This window comes from Chamaea fasciata, unplaced genomic scaffold (assembly GCF_029207755.1).
Source record: "Chamaea fasciata isolate MVZ Bird 193981 ecotype frontalis unplaced genomic scaffold, bChaFas1.0.hap1 SCAF_931, whole genome shotgun sequence".
In the NCBI taxonomy this organism is placed as follows: domain Eukaryota; kingdom Metazoa; phylum Chordata; class Aves; order Passeriformes; family Sylviidae; genus Chamaea; species Chamaea fasciata.
In genome coordinates, this window is record NW_027095016.1 from 201 (window position 1) to 17,177 (window position 16,977).

General features: G+C 65.8%; 1 protein-coding gene across 1 annotated transcript in view; it reads left to right on the plus strand.

The window, feature by feature from the left end:
- The first annotated feature begins 466 nt into the window (after positions 1 to 466).
- Positions 467 to 16,977, plus strand: part of LOC136306046 (IQ motif and SEC7 domain-containing protein 2-like) — a 30,916-nt gene continuing 14,405 nt past the window's right edge. The window contains 5 exon segments of the mRNA XM_066209393.1: positions 467 to 1,303; positions 4,126 to 4,155; positions 13,557 to 13,596; positions 13,598 to 13,834; positions 16,160 to 16,630. Coding sequence (XP_066065490.1) covers positions 996 to 1,303; positions 4,126 to 4,155; positions 13,557 to 13,596; positions 13,598 to 13,834; positions 16,160 to 16,630 — 1,086 coding nt within the window. The 5' untranslated portion in view covers positions 467 to 995.

Here is a 16,977-nt window from a genome sequence, read left to right on the forward strand (position 1 = left end):
CACGGGGGGGTCACGGCGTGGGTCGCGGGGGGGTCACCGGGATTGGGGGGGATGGGCGGGGTCACGGGGAGGGTCGGGTGAATTGGGGGAGGGGGTTGTGGGGCTGGAGAGCCCAGGGCCATGTGGGGCTGGTTGGGGGGTCCCAGAACTTGTGGGGTTGAGTCAGGGGGTCCCGGGGTTATATAGGGCAGGTCGGGGGTCTCACGGCCATGTGGGGCAGGTTGGGGGGTCTCACGGCCATGTGGGGCAGGTTGGGGGTCCCAGGACCATGTGGGGCAGGTCGGGGGTCCCGGGGCCATGTGGGGCAGGTCAGGGGGTCCCGGGGCCATGTGGGGCAGGTCAGGGGGTCCCAGGGCCATGTGGGGCAGGTTGGGGGGTCCCGGGGCCATGTGGGGCAGGTCGGGGGGTCCCGGGGCCATGTGGGGCGGGTCAGGGGGTCCCAGGGCCATGTGGGGCAGGTCAGGGGGTCCCAGGGCCATGTGGGGCAGGTCGGGGGGTCCCGTACAGACCCACCTGACCCACACTGTGCCCCCCGCCCCCCCGCGCAGGGCCACGCGGACCCCGAGGGTCAATACCAAAACCACCTGGAGAGCGAGGGGCTTTACGGGGAGCCCGAGCTGCCCTACCCGGGCCACGGCGACCCCGACTCGCCTTACCCGGCTCACCTGGAGCGCGACGGCGCCTACCCCGAGCACCTGGAGCACGACGGGACTTACCCCGAGCACCTGGAGCGGGAGCGGCCCTACGCCGCTCACCTGGAGAGGGACGCGCAGTTCGAGGCTCTGAGCGATCGCGACGGGCCTTACCCGGGCCGGGCCGAGCACGAACGGCCTTACCCGGGTCGTAAAGAACGCGAGCGACCTTACCTGAGCCGAGCCGAGCGGGACGGACCTTACGGCGCTCACCTGGAGCAGGAGGGGCAGTTCCACGGCTGCCTGGAGCGGGAGCTCCAGTACCAGCCTCACCTGGAGGCCGAGGGGCAGTACGGGGCCAGGATGGAGCAGGACGGGCAGTACGGGGCCAGGATGGACCGCGAGGGGCCCTACCCGGCCCGGCTGGACCGCGAGGGGCCCTACCCGGAGCGGGACGGGCAATATCCCGGCAGGATGGAGCAGGAAGGGCCGTACCCGGCTCGCATGGAGCGCGAGGGGCCGTTCCGGGCCCGGGACGGACATTACGGGACCTGCTGGGAGCGGGATTGGGCGCGGGGGCAACTGAGCCGCGGCCCCTCGCGCAGCTCCAGCCCCGGAGGGGGACACAGCACCAGCGCCAGCACCAGCCCGGCCACCACCCTGCAGCGCAAGTACGGCCCGCGGCGGCCCCGAGGACGGGCTTCGGGGTGGGGAAGGGCCTGGAGCTGGGATCCGGGGTGGGGAAGGGCCTGGAGCTGGGATCCGGGGTGGGGAAGGGCCTGGAGGTGGGATCCGGGGTGGGGAAGGGCCTGGAGGTGGGATCCGGGGTGGGGAAGGGCCTGGAGGTGCGATCCGGGGTGGGGAAGGGTCTGGAGGTGCGATCCGGGGTGGGGAAGGGCCTGGAGGTGCGATCCGGGGTGGGGAAGGGCCTGGAGCTGGGATCCGGGGTGGGGAAGGGTCTGGAGGTGGGATCCGGGGTGGGAAGGGCCTGGAGGTGGGATCCGGGGTGGGGAAGGGCCTGGAGGTGCGATCCGGGGTGGGGAAGGGCCTGGAGGTGGGATCCGGGGTGGGGAAGGGCCTGGAGGTGGGATCCGGGGTGGGGAAGGGCCTGGAGGTGGGATCCGGGGTGGGGAAGGGTCTGGAGGTGCGATCCGGGGTGGGGAAGGGCCTGAGGTGCGATCCGGGGTGGGGAAGGGCCTGGAGCTGGGATCCGGGGTGGGGAAGGGCCTGGAGGTGGGATCCGGGGTGGGGAAGGGTCTGGAGGTGGGATCCGGGGTGGGGAAGGGCCTGGAGGTGCGATCCGGGGTGGGGAAGGGTCTGGAGGTGCGATCCGGGGTGGGGAAGGGCCTGGAGGTGCGATCCGGGGTGGGGAAGGGCCTGGAGCTGGGATCCGGGGTGGGGAAGGGTCTGGAGGTGGGATCCGGGGTGGGGAAGGGCCTGGAGGTGGGATCCGGGGTGGGGAAGGGCCTGGAGGTGGGATCCGGGGTGGGGAAGGGCCTGGAGGTGCGATCCGGGGTGGGGAAGGGCCTGGAGGTGGGATCCGGGGTGGGGAAGGGCCTGGAGGTGCGATCCGGGGTGGGGAAGGGTCTGGAGGTGCGATCCGGGGTGGGGAAGGGCCTGGAGGTGCGATCCGGGGTGGGGAAGGGCCTGGAGCTGGGATCCGGGGTGGGGAAGGGTCTGGAGGTGGGATCCGGGGTGGGGAAGGGCCTGGAGGTGGGATCCGGGGTGGGGAAGGGCCTGGAGGTGCGATCCGGGGTGGGGAAGGGCCTGGAGGTGGGATCCGGGGTGGGGAAGGGCCTGGAGGTGGGATCCGGGGTGGGGAAGGGCCTGGAGGTGGGATCCGGGGTGGGGAAGGGTCTGGAGGTGCGATCCGGGGTGGGGAAGGGCCTGGAGGTGCGATCCGGGGTGGGGAAGGGCCTGGAGGTGGGATCCGGGGTGGGGAAGGGCCTGGAGGTGGGATCCGGGGTGGGGAAGGGCCTGGAGCTGGGATCCGGGGTGGGGAAGGGTCTGGAGGTGGGATCCGGGGTGGGGAAGGGCCTGGAGGTGGGATCCGGGGTGGGGAAGGGCCTGGAGGTGGGATCCGGGGTGGGGAAGGGTCTGGAGGTGGGATCCGGGGTGGGGAAGGGCCTGGAGGTGGGATCCGGGGTGGGGAAGGGTCTGGAGCTGGGATCCGGGGTGGGGAAGGGTCTGGAGCTGGGATCCGGGGTGGGGAAGGGCCTGGAGCTGGGATCCGGGGTGGGGAAGGGTCTGGAGCTGGGATCTGGGGTGGGAAGTGGGTCTGAAAGTGGGATTTGGGGTCGGGAGTGGTCCTAAAAACAGGATTTGGGGTCGGGAGTGGTCCTAAAAATGGGATTTGAGGTGGGGAGTGGCCCCAAAAATAGAGATGGAGGATCGGGAATAGCAGCAAAATCAGGGATTTGGGATGGGGAATGGTCCTAAAAACGGGATTCGGGTGGGAAATGGTCCTAAAAACGGGATTTGGGGTCGGGAATGGTCTTGAAGACAGGGATTGGGGGCCAGGAACGGCCTTAAAAACAGGATGGGGATGGGAACGGCCCTAAAAACGGGAATAGGGGCGGGGAGTGGACCTGAAAATGGGATTGGGGGTGGGAACAGCCTCAGAAACAGGATTGGGAATGGCAACGGCCCTAAAAATGGGATTTGGGGTCGGGAATGGCTCCAAAAATAGGGATTAGGGGTGAGAGCAGCCCTAAAAATGGGATTAGGGATGGGCCCCAAAATCCAGGACTGGGAACGGCCCAAAACCCGGGATTGGGTTCGGGGGATTCGGGAACATCCCCCTAAAATCTGGGATTGGGGTCAGGAACGGCCCCCAAATCCGGATTTGGAAATTGGGGATCCGAGACCCGCTCCTGAAAATCTGGGATTTGGGGATCTCCAGATTCCCAGGATTTGGGGATGGAGAATGCGGGACTCCCAGCCAAACCTGGGATTTGGGGATCTGGGATAAACTCCCGGCTCAAAATCTGGGATTTGGGATCGGGGAACTCCTCCCTCCCAGCCTCCAAAATCGGGGATTTGTGGGATTTGGGATTCCCCAAAATCGGGGATTTGTGGGATCCGGAAATTCCCAAAATCGGGGATTTGTGGGATTTGGGATTCCCCAAAATCGGGGATTTGTGGGATCCGGAAATTCCCAAAATCGGGGATTTGTGGGATTTGGGATTCCCCAAAATCCGGGATTTGTGGGATCCGGAAATTCGGGATTTGTTTTTTTGGATGCGGCCCCTCCCTTGGGGGGGGGAGGGGAGGGGGGAGCAGGTGCGGGTCCCGCGGGGGGGTCCCCGTGACGTCATAGCCCCCCCCAGGGCCCCGTCTGTCGCTCCGGGGGCACTTGGGGACAACGGCGACATTTGGGGGGGGGGGGGGGACACCGGGGCCGCTTTTGGGGGGGGGGGGGAGGGGCAGGAGATGGGGGGAGGGGTCTCTGCCCCTCACTGACCCCTCCCCCATTTCTCTCCCCCCCCCCCAGGTCGGATCGCGACAGTTCCAGGACAGTGAGGTCAGTGCTGCCCCTCCCCCCCTCCCGCTGTCCCCTCCCCCTCCTTCCCCTCCCCTCCCCCCCCCCCCGACGCCTGGGTCCCCACCCCGGGGTGGGAGGTGTCGGGTGAGTCGCGGCTGTCGCGACAGGCCGGTTCTGCCCCCGCCGCCCCTCCACGTGTCGCGACAACCCCGACACGTCGCGAGAGAGGCTGATATATCGCGACAGGGGCTGATATATCACGGCGTGTGTCGCGATAAGGCCGGCGTGTCACAACGGCGCCGGCCGCGGGGAGGTCCCGCTGTGTGTGACATGTCGTGACAGGGCCTCCCCCCACCCCCCCCCGTCATGTCGCGACAGGCGGGGCCGCGCGGTTGCCGGGGCGGCGTTGCCGGGCGACGGCGCGGGCGGTGACAGCGGTGACAGCGCCGGGGGAGGTGACAAAGGGGGGGGGCGTTACCGGGTAACGGGACCCGCCCCCGGCGCCGCCGGGTCCAACCCCCCCCCCAAAAAAAAAACCCAAAATCGCCCCAAAATTCCCGCCCGGGGGCCGGGGGGGGGTGACAGCGCGGGCAGGGGACAGGGACAGGAGGTGACACCGCGGGTGACAGCGCCGGGCAGGGGCTGGGCCGGGGTGTGCCCGGCACGTGTGACACTGGGTGGGACATCGTGTGACATCACGTGACGTTGTGTGTGTGTGTGTGACACTGTGTGTGTGACACCATGTGACACTGGGTGTGACACTGTGACATCATGTGACGTTGTGTGTGTGTGTGTGACATTGTGTGACACTGTGACATTGTGGGTGTGACACTGGGTGTGACATCATGTGACATTGTGTGTGTGTGTGACATTGTGTGACACTGTGACATTGTGGGTGTGACACTGGGTGTGGCATCATGTGACATTGTGTGTGTGTGTGACACTGGGTGTGACATCATGTGACATTGTGGGTGTGACACTGGGTGGGACATCGTGTGACATTGTGTGACATCATGTGACATTGTGTGTGTGTGTGACAGTGGGTGACACTGACATTGTGTGTGTGACACTGGGTGTGACACTGTGACGTCATGTGATTGTGTGTGTGACACTGGGTGTGGCATCATGTGACATTCTGTGACACCACGTGACATTGTGACTGTGGATGTGACACTGGGTGTGACATCGTGTGACACTGTGTGTGTGACACCGTGTGTGACATCGTGTGACACTGTGTGTGTGACACTGTGTGACATTGTGACATCACGTGATTACGTGTGTGTGTGACACTGTGTGACACTGGGACATCATGTGACATTGCGTGTGTGACACTGACACTGGGTGTGATACTGAGATGTCATGTGACACTGGGTGTGGCATCATGTGACGCCATGTGTGACATCGTGTGTGTGACATCATGTGATTGTGTGACACCATGTGACACTGGGTGTGACAGTGACATCATGTGACTGTGTGACACCATGTGACAGTGGGTGTGACAGTGACATCATGTGACTGTGTGACACCATGTGACAGTGGGTGACATCATGTGATTGTGTGTGTGACGCTGTGACATCACGTGACACTGGGTGTGTGACACCGTGTGGCTCTGGGTGTGGCACTGGGTGACATCCTGTGACAGTGTGACACTGTGACTCTGTGTCTGACATTGTGTGACACCGTGTGACATCGCATATGACACCGTGTGTGACACTGTATGTGACACTGTGTGACACTGTGACACCATGTGACATCATGTGTGACACTGTGTGCAACCCTGTGTGACACTGTGGACACCATGTGACATCATGTGTGACACTGTGTGCAACCCCGTGCAGGAGCATGTGACAGCAGGTGACATCGTGCCGGGGGGTGACAGCCACCTGTCACCCCTGTGCCAGAGCGTGTGACAGCGCGCGTGACGCCAGGGGCTGTGTGACACTGGTGTGACGCCGGGAGCGCCACCGTGCCACCCTCGTGTGGCACCGGGCGTGACACCGTGACACCACGTGTGACACTGTGCAACCCCGTGCCAGGGCGTGTGGCACAGCGGTGACACCGTGTGTGACACCGTGACACCACGTGTGACACTGTGCAGCCCCGTGCCAGGGCGTGGCTGTGGCAGCGGTGACCACCGTGTGTGACACCGTGACACCACGTGTGACACTGTGCAGCCCCGTGCCAGGGCGTGTGGCAGCGGTGACACCGTGTGTGACACCGTGACACCACGTGTGACCACTGTGCAGCCCCGTGCCAGGGCGTGTGGACAGCGGTGACACCGTGTGTGACACCGTGACACCACGTGTGACACTGTGCAGCCCCGTGCCAGGGCGTGTGACAGCGGTGACACCGTGTGACACCGTGACACCACGTGTGACACTGTGCAGCCCCGTGCCAGGGCGTGTGACAGCGGTGACACCGTGTGTGACACCGTGGACACCACGTGTGACACTGTGCAGCCCCGTGCCAGGGCGTGTGACAGCGGTGACACCGTTGACCGTGCCACACTGTGCGCCCCTGGTGACCCTGCGTGTGACACCGGGCCAGGGTGTGACACCCGCGTGTGACCCCTGTGCAAGGGCAGTGCCGGGGTGTGCCAGGGCCGTGTGACACCGTGTGTGACACCGGGAGTGACACCGTGTGTGACACCGTGTGACACCGTGCCAGGCGGTGACACCCCCGTGCCAGGGCCGTGTGTCCTCGTGTGTCCTCGCGCGGGGCCGTGCGCGTGTGCCGGGCTGTCCCCTCCCTGTCCCCTCCCTGTCCCCTGCAGGGCTGTGACCCCAGTGTCCCCTCCCTGTCCCTGTCCCCTCCCTGTCCCCATCCCAGGCCGTGTCCTGTCCCTGTCCCCTGCAGGGCCGTGTCCCCAGTGTCCCCAGTGTCCCCGATGTCCCCAGTGTCCCCAGTGTCCCCAGTGTCCCCGTGTCCCCTCCCTGTCCCCAGGGTCTCCAGGGTCCGGCGGGGCCGGAATTCCGCCCGGGACCTTCCGAACTGGGCGGGGAGGTGGGGGGGGGAAGGGAAGAGGGGGAGGGGCTGCCCTGAGCCCGCCGGGTCCGAGCGCCCGGGGACCCCCAGAGACCCCCGGACACCCCCGGACCACCCCAAAGCCCCCCGGGACCCCCCTGGACACCCCCAGGACACCCCCGGAGCCCTCCAGGACACCCAGACACCCCCAGACCCTTTTAGGACCCCCCCTGGGAGTCCCCCAGATTCCTCTGGGACCCCCCTGGGACCCCCCTGAACCCCCCTGGCCCCCCCCAGACACCCCCAGATTCTTCTGGGACCCGCCCTGAGACCCCCCCGGACATCCCTGGGACCCCCCAGAGCCCCCCAGACCCCCCTGGATCACCCTGGGACCCCCCAAGAGCTCCCCAGACCCTTTCAGACCCCCCCCAGATTCTTCTGGGACCCCCCCGGGACCCCTCCCCAGCTTGGACCCCCCTCATGCCGTGAGTGTGGGACCCTGGGGACACCTGGGACCCCCCGGGTGGGATTTGGGGGGGGTCGGGGTTTGGGGGGGGGCTCAGGGCTGGACCCGCCGCCGTGGGGCCCCTCCCCCACCCCGGGGATCCACCGGATCCCCCTCCCCTCCCCCCCGGCTCGTGTCCCCCCCCCTCCCCCCCCCACTCGTGTCCGTGTGTCCATCCCCCCCCCTCCGGCTCTTGACTCGTTTCTCTCCTCTCTCTCCTCCCTGTCCGTGTCCGTCTGTCCGTCTGTCCACCCCCGGTGTCTGTCTGTCCATCCGTGTCCTCCCCGTGTCCGTCTGTCCGTCTGTCCACCCCCGGTGTCCGTCTGTCCATCCGTGTCCTCCCCATGTCCGTCTGTCCACCCCCCCGTGTCCATCTGTCCATGTCCCCCCCGTGTCCATCTGTCCATCCGTGTCCTCCTCGTGTCCGTCTGTCTGTCCGTGTCCCCTGTGTCCATCCATCCATCCATCCACGCCCCACCCCCCATGTCCGTCTGTCCGGCTGCCGCCCCGCCCACCCCCCGTCCCAATGTCCCCCCCACTGTCCGTCCCTGTCCGTCTGTCTGTCCGTCCATCCCACCACAGTGACCCGTAGCCGTCTGTCCCCCCCGGCTGCTGTCCCCACATCTGTCTGTCCCCCGTTGTCCCCCATCCACCTGACTGTCCCCGCTGTCCGTCTGTCCCCACCGTGTGTCCCGACTGTCACCCCATCCGTTGTCCCTGTCACCCCTTGTCCATCCCTGTGTCCCTCTGCCAATCCCTGTGTCCCCCTGTCCATTGTCCCGTCCATTGTCCCCTGTCTGTCCCTGTCCACTGTCCCCTGTCCATCCCTGTGTCCCCTCTCCGTTGTCCCCTGTCTGTCCCTGTCCATTGTCCCCTGTCCATCTGTGTGTCCCCTTGTCCGCTGTCCCACCTGTCCCATCTGTCCCCTGGCCATCCCTGTGTGTCCCCTGTCCGTTGTCCCCCTGTCTGTGCCCGTGTCCATCTGTGTCCCCTGTCCATTGTCCCCTGTGTCCATTGTCCCCTGTGTCCCCTGTGTGCCCCCTGTCCATTGTCCCCTGTGTGTCCCGTGTGTCCCGTGTGTCCATTGTCCCCTGTGTGTCCCCATCCATTGTCCCCTGTGTGTCCCCTGTGTGTCCCCTGTGTGTCCCGTGTCCATTGTCCCCTGTGTGTCCTGTGTCCATTGTCCCCCGTGTGTCCACTGTCCCCTGTGTGTCCCCTGTGTGTCCCCTGTGTGTCCCGTGTCCATTGTCCCCTGTGTGTCCATTGTCCCCTGTGTGTCCCCTGTGTGTCCCCTGTGTGTCCTGTGTCCATTGTCCCCTGTGTGTCCTGTGTCCATTGTCCCCCGTGTGTCCATTGTCCCCTGTGTGTCCCCCTGTCCATTGTCCCCGGTGTGTCCATTGTCCCCTGTGTGTCCCCTGTGTGTCCCGTGTGTCCCCTGTGTGTCCCTGTCCCCCTCCAGGTGCCACCCTCAGGTGCTTTGGCTGCTCCAACCTCCCCCCGCCCGCAGGTAAGAGCTGCCCCTCCCCCACACCCCCGGACCCCCGGGGGCCACAGGGACCCCAGGGACATATAGAGGACATGTAGGGGACATATAGGGGACAATGTAAAATCCCTATAGGGGCCATAGGGACCCCAGGGACCCATGGGGACGTAAAGGGATCCATAGGGACATATAGGGGACATGGAAAATCCCTATAGGGGCCACAGGGACCTATAGGGGCCATAGGGCCCACAGGGACCCCAGGGACCTACAGGGACCATATCAAATCCCTATAGGGGCCATAGGGTCCATAGGGACCTATAGGTGACACAGGGACCCCAGGGGCCATAGGGACCCATATAAAATCCCTATAGAGGCCCCAGGGATCCATAGGGTCCGATATAAAATCCCTATGGGGGCCCATATAAAATCGCTATAGGGGCCATAGGGCCCCCAGGGAGAGCCCTGGGGGAGTTTAGGGGCAGTATGGATCCCATAGGACCCCAGGGCTCTATAGGGGCCCATACAGGTCTCCCTGGCCCCACAGACCCAGGGCTGTGTAGGGGCCTATAGGGGCCATATGGAACCAGGGCTGTATAGGGGACATACACACTATGGGGGCCTGTAGGGGCCTTATAGATCCCTATAGGGGCTGTGCAGACCCCAGGGCACTATAGGGCCCTATAGACCACTAGAGGGGGCGTGCAGACCTCTATAGGGGCCCATACAGATCCTTATAGGGGCCATACACACCCCAAGGATCCCTAGGGCCCCTATAAACCGCTATAGGGGGCCGTGCAGACCCCAGGGCCCTATAGGGCCCCTATGGAATCCTATAGGGCCCACACACACCCCAGGGCCCTATAGGGCCCCTATGGAATCCTATAGGGCCCACACACACCCCAGGGCCCTATAGGGCCCCTATGGAATCCTATAGGGCCCACACACACCCCAGGGCCCTATAGGGCCCCTATGGAATCCTATAGGGCCCACACACACCCCAGGGCCCTATAGGGCCCCTATGGAATCCTATAGGGCCCACACACACCCCAGGGCCCTATAGGGCCCCTATGGAATCCTATAGGGCCCACACACACCCCAGGGCCCTATAGGGCCCCTATGGAATCCTATAGGGCCCACACACACCCCAGGGCCCTATAGGGCCCCTATGGAATCCTATAGGGCCCACACACACCCCAGGGCCCTATAGGGCCCCATAGGCGCCGCCCGCTCCTCCCCCGGCCGCTGTTTGGGGGCGGTTGCCATGGCAACGCCTCCATCATGGCGCCTCCTCGCTCTATTTTGGGGAGGGGGCGGTGCCGGGGGTAGGGGCGTGGCTTGGGGGCGTGGCTCGGGGTGGGGGGGTGTCCCAGCGGCCGAGCCCCTCCCCCCGGGGGAACCCCCCCGTCCCCTCCCCCCCTCCCGTCTCCACCCCCCCCGCCGCGTTTCCATGGCAACCGCCGCCCCCCGCCCGCCGCGTCGCCATGGCAACCGCCATCCATCCGGGGGGGGCTCCGCGCATGCGCAGCGCGACGGGGGACACCCCCCCCCCCACCTTGGGGACCCCCGGCCTGGGGGAGGGGGTGCCCCCTCATTAAGGACCCCCTAATTAAGGCGGGGGAGGGGGTTCCCCCAATTTCAGGGGGCAGTCCGGGGGGCTCCCCGCCCCCACGCTGTTTTATTTTTGGGGAGGGGGGACACACACGCGACCCCCCCGTTCCACATCAGAGGGACCCAGGCGTCCTCCCCCCCCCCCCTCCCCGCCCCCTCCCCCACCCAGGACCCTCCCCCCAACCCCACCCCACCCCCACCCGGGGGGGGGGGGTCTCGCCGTCCGGGCACGCGCAGAGCGGGGTGGGGGGGGGCTCGGGGAGGAGAGGGGGGGGGGGGAAGGAAAGGGGGGGGGGGGTCGCTCCTCGGCTCCTCCCCCACCCCCCCTCCCCCCCCCCGCACCGCCCGGCCGGGCCCTGGTTGTGCTGCGGAGGCGCCGGGGGCTCCCCCCGCCCCCACCCCGGCGGGACCCCCCCCCATCCCCTCCCCAAAAACCGCCGCCCCCTTCCCTGGGGCGGGGGGGGGGGTCCCCGTGTTTGTGTGTGTGCCCCGCCCCCCCCCCTTAATCTCGGGGGTGTCCCCCCCCCCGTCCCCTTCCCCCCAATGTGGTGCCTGCAGTGCACGGCCGACCGGCGGCGGGGGCCGCTCCGGCAGCGGCTGCTGCACGGGTGAGTCGGGGACCCCCCCCCGGGACCCCCCCCCGGCACCCCCCGAGACCCCCAAACCTTCCCCCCCCCTCCCCCTCCTCTTCCTCCCCCTGCACGGCGCTCCCCCCCCGCCCCTCCCCATCCCCTCCCCCCACCTGCCCGGGACCCCCCTCTCCCCCCCCCCCCGGAGTTTTGGGGTTTATTTTTGGGGGGGGGGGTGTCTCTGCTCCGCCCCCCCCGCCCCAAATGTGACGCTGGGTCCCCGCGGGGCTGGGGGGGAGGGGACGCGTCTGTCCCTGTGGCCGTCTGTCCCCCCACCCCCCCGCGCCGTGGCCGTGCGTGCGCGAAGGGCCCTGTCGGGTGGTGATGTCCCCGTGTCCCCGTGTCCGTGGGGCTGATGTCCCCATGTCCGTGTGTCCCCGTGTCCCCGTGTCCATGTGTCCGTGGGGCTGATGTCCCCATGTCTGTGTCCATGTCCCCGTGTCCGTGTGTCCGTGGGGCTGATGTCCCCATGTCTGTGTGTCCTCATGTCCATGTGTCCGTGTGTCTGATGTCCCCATGTCTGTATGTCCCCATGTCCCTGTGTCCGTGGGGCCGATGTCCCCATGTCTGTATGTCCCCATGTCCCTGTGTCCGTGGGGCCGATGTCCCCATGTCTGTGTGTCCCCATGTCCCTGTGTCCGTGTGTCTGATGTCCCCATGTCTGTATGTCCCCATGTCCATGTGTCCGTGTGGCTGATGTTCCCATGTCTGTGTCCATGTCCCTGTGTCCCCATGTGTCCGTGTCCCCGTGTCCCCATGCCTGTGTGTCCCCATGTCCATGTGTCCCCATGTCCATATGTCTCCATGTCCGTGTGTCCCCATGTGTCCGTGTCTGTGTGTCCATATGACTGATGTCCCCATGTCTGTGTGTCCATGTCCATGTGTCCCCATGTCCAGATGTCCCCGTGTCCACCTGGCTGGTGTCCCCATGCCTGTGGATCTCCATGCCCGTGTGTCCCCATGTCCCCATGTCCTCGTGTCCCCATGTCCTCATGTCCCCATGTCCTCATGTCCCCATGTTCAGATGTCCCCATGTACATACAGCTGCTGTCCCCCTGTCTGTGTGTCCCCATGTCCGTGTGTCCATGTGTCCCAACGTCCATATGGCCAATATCCACGTGTCCAATGTCCCCTGTTCCAGTGTCCCCATGCCCGTGTGTCCCCATGCCCGTGTGTCCGTGTGTCCCAATGTCCATTTGTCCATGTGTCCCTGTGTCCCCATGTCTGTATGTCCCACATCACGTGTCCATGTCCCTGTCCCTGTGTCTGTCATGTCCCCATGTCCCTGTGTCCCACTGTCTGTCCCCATGTCCTTCTGTCCCATGTCCCTCTGTCCCCATGTGTCCTCATGTCCGTGTGTCCGTGTCTGTGTGTCCCATGTCTGTCATTTCCATGTGTCCCCATGTGTCCTCATGTCTGTGTGTCCGTGTCTGTGTGTCCCATGTCTGTCATTTCCATGTGTCCCCATGTCCCTCTGTCCCCATGTGTCCTCATGTCCGTGTGTCCGTGTCTGTGTGTCCCATGTCTGTCATTTCCATGTGTCCCCTTGTCCCTCTGTCCCCATGTGTCCCCCGTCCCTGTCCCCACGTCCCTGTGTCCCCAGGCTGGCCGTGTCCATCTGTCCCACACCCATGTCCCCATGTCTGTGTCCTTCTGTCCATGTGTCCCATGTCTGTGTGTCCCCAGTTCCCTGTGTCCCCACACTGCGTGTCCATCTGTCCCCGTGTCCCCAAGTTGCGTCCATGTGTCCCCATGTCCACGTGTCTCTGTCCTCATGTCCCCGTGTCCCACATCCACGTGTCTGTCTGTCCCCATGTCCCCATGTGTCTGTCTGTCCCCATGTCCCACGTCCATGTGTCTCTGTCCCCATGTCCCTGTCCCCATGTCCCACATCCACGTCTGTCTGTCTGTCCCCGTGTCCCCATGTCCCTGTGTCTCCGTCCCCGTGTCCCTACGTCCCATGTCCGTGTGTCTCTCTGTCCCCGTGTCCCCTTGATTCCCACCTTGGTGCCTCCAGACTCTTTGTAGGGTCTTGGGGGCACCTGTGGTGGTCTCGGGGGGGTTTAGGGGGGTCCCGGGGTGGTCTGGGCGGTCCTGGGGTGATTTGGGGTGGGTTTAGGGGGGTCCCGGGGTGGTCTGGGGGGTCCTGGGGTGATTTGGGGTGGGTTTTGGGGGGTCCCGGGGTGGTTTTGGGGTCTCCTGGGGTGTTTCCGGGGGGTCCCGGCCTGGGGGTGACGCGGTGTCCCCGCAGCGTGGACGGCGAAGCCCCCGGCAGCGAGGGGGGGGGGGCCGGTGCCCGACAGCCCCGGGAGACCCCCCCCGTACCGGGGCCTCCCCCAGCCGGCCCCCCAAGGCCCGGGGGGCGCCGGGGGCGGCCCCGGGGGGGGCTCCCCGGGCGTGGCCTGGCCCCGGCTGCCCCCCCAGCCCGCCAGCGTGGCCCTGCGCAAGCAGGAGGAGGAGGAGGAGAGCAAGAGGCCGAAGGCTCTGAGCGACAGCTACGAGCTCTCCACCGACCTGCAGGACAAGAAGGTACTTGGGGACACCTTGGGGACACCTTGGGGACACCTTGGAGACACCCCTGGGGACACTCCCGGGATGGGTCGCGGACTGTGGGCCACGTGTGATGGTCACAGACCATGTGCGATGGTCACCAGCCACGTGGGACAGTCCCCAGCCTGTGTGATGGTCCCCACACCCTCGTCATGGTCCCCAGACCCTTGTCATGTCCCCAAACCCTCATCATGGTCCCCAAACCCTTGTCAGGGTCCCCAGACCCTCATCATGGTCCCCAGACCCTTGTCATGGTCCCCTAACCCTCGTCAGGGTCCCCAAACCCTCATCGGGGTCCCCAAACCCTTGTCATGGTCCCCAGACCCTCATCATGGTCCCCAGACCCTTGTCATGGTCCCCAGACCTGTGTTATGGTCCCCAGACCCTTGTCAGGGTCCCTGTCCCCATATGAGGCCACCGTGTCCCCTCTCTCTGCTGCCCACCCTCCTTCCCTGGGTGTTGCCTCCCGTGTCCTTCTCTTTGCCCTGTCCCCTCCTGGTCCCCGTGGCCACGTGTCCCCATCCATGTTTTGATGTCCCCATCCCCATGTCCCCAACGCTGTGTGCTCATCCACATCGCCGTGTCCCCATCCTCATGTCCTCCTGTCCCCATCCCCGTGTCCCCATGTGCCCAGCCATGTCCTCCTCTGTGTCCCCATGTCCCCTTTCCCATCCCCATGTCCTTGTGTCCCCATGTCTCTACCCGTGTCCCCGTCCGTGTCCCCATGTCCCCCATTCATGTCCTCATCCATGTCCCCACGTCCCCACCCTTGTCCCTGTGTCCCCAGCCCCACGTTCTGATCCACACCTCCATGTCCCCACCTGTGTCCCCATTGTCATCTATGTCCCCATGTCCCCAACCCCACGTTCTCATCCAACCTCCATGTCCCCACGTCCCCACCTGTGTCCCCGTGTCCCCATCCTCATCCACACCTCCATGTCCCCATGTCCCCACCCATGTTCTAATCATCATCCCTGTCCCCATGTCCCCATCTTCATCCATGTCCCCAACCCCACGTTCTTATCCAACCTCCATGTCCCCACATCCACACCTGTGTCGTCTGTGTCCCCATGTCCCCACCTGTGTCCCCATCTTCATCCATGTCCCCACCCGTGTTCTCATCATCCCTGTCCCCACGTCCCTGCCCATGTCCCCACCCTCATCCATGTCGCCATGTCCCCACCTCTGTCCCCCATCCCTATCCTAATCCTCGTCCCCACGTCCCCATCCATGTCCCCATGTCCCCTGCTCATCCGTGTCTCCGTGTCCTCACATCCCCGCCCATGTCCCCATCCTCCTCCACGTTCCTCATGTTCCCCATGTCCCCACCCTCATCCCCACGCCCCCATGCGTGTCCCTGTGTCCCCATCCTCATCCCTGTCCCCATGTCCCCAATCCCACCTTCTCATCCTCATCCCCACATCCCCACCTGTCCCCATGTCCTCATCCTCACCCCCGTCCACGTCCCCACCCTCATCCCCACGTCCCCATGTGTCCCCATGTCCCCATCCTCATCCACGTCCCCACATCCCCACCTGTGTCCCCATGTCCCCATCCATGTCCCCATGTCCCCATCCATGTTCTCATCCCTGTCCACATGTCCCCACCTGTGTCCCCACCATCATCCATGTCCCCAACCCCATGTTCTCATCCAACCTCTATGTCCCCATGTCCCCACCCCTGTTCTCCTCCATGTCCCCACCTGTGTCCCCATGTCCTCATCCTCGTCCCCGTCCACGTCCCTACACTCATCCCCACGTCCCCATGTGTGTCCCCGTGTCCTCGCCCTCATCCACGTCCCCATGTCCCCACGTGTGTCCCCGTGTCCTCATCCTCATCCACGTCCCCATGTCCCCACGTGTGTCCCCGTGTCCTCATCCTCATCCACGTCCCCATGTCCCCATGTGTGTCCCCGTGTCCTCATCCTCATCCACGTCCCCATGTCCCCACGTGTGTCCCCGTGTCCTCATCCTCATCCACGTCCCCATGTCCCCAACCCCACGTTCTCATCCAACCTCTATGTCCCCATGTCCCCACCCATGTTCTCCTCCATGTCCCACGTGTGTCCCCGTGTCCTCATCCCCGTGTCCCCACCCTCATCCCCACGTCCCCACCTGTGTCCCCATGTCCCCATCCCCACGTCCCCACCTGTGTCCCCGTGTCCCCACCCTCACCCCCACGTCCCCACCTGTGTCCCCGTGTCCTCATCCCCGTGTCCCCACCCTCACCCCCACGTCCCCACGTGTGTCCCCGTGTCCCCACCCTCACCCCGGTGTCCCCATCCATGTCCCGGCGTCCCCGCAGGTGGAGATGCTGGAGCGCAAGTACGGCGGCTATTTCCGCTCGCGGCGGGCGGCCCGCACCATCCAGGCGGCGTTCCGGCGCTACCGCATGGCGCAGAAGTTCGAGCGGCTGCGCAGCGAGGGCGGCCGGGCTCGGCGCCTGGCGCTGCCGGGCCTGCGCCTGCAGTTCTCCTTCGAGGAATACGACCGCGGACCCCCGGCCCCGGCCCCGGGGCCGCCCCCGCCGCCGCCGCCCTACTTCCAGGGCAAACCGGCCTCGCTGGACGAGGGGGTCCTGGGGGGGCCCCGCCGAGCCCCCCGTTACGGGGGGTCCTGCAGGGCCGGCCTGGATGGGGGCGGGGGTCCCGGCGAGGGGACGGCGGTGGGGGGCGGCTCCGGGGTGGGGGGCGCAGGGAGCCCCCCCCGGCAGCTGTCGGCGTCGGCTGATTTCGGGCCCGGAGGCGCCGATTTGGAGGAGGCGTTCGCGCAGCAGGTGGGGGGCCACGGGGGGGTTATGGGGGTCACGGGGGTCACAGGGTCAAGGGGGGTCCACGGGGGGTTATATGGGGGTCAGGGGGGTTATATGGGGGTTATGGGGGTCGGGGGGGTTATATGGGGGTTATGGGGGTCATGGGGGTCACAGGGTCAAGGGGGGTCCAGGGGGGGTTATGGGGGTCGGGGGGGTTATATGGGGGTTATGGGGGTCATGGGGGTCAGGGGGGTTATATGGGGGTTATGGGGGTCACGGGGGTCACAGGGTCAAGGGGGGTTATGGGGGTCACAGGGGTCAGGGGGTTATATGGGGGTTATGGGGGTCACGGGGGTCACAGGGTCAAGGGG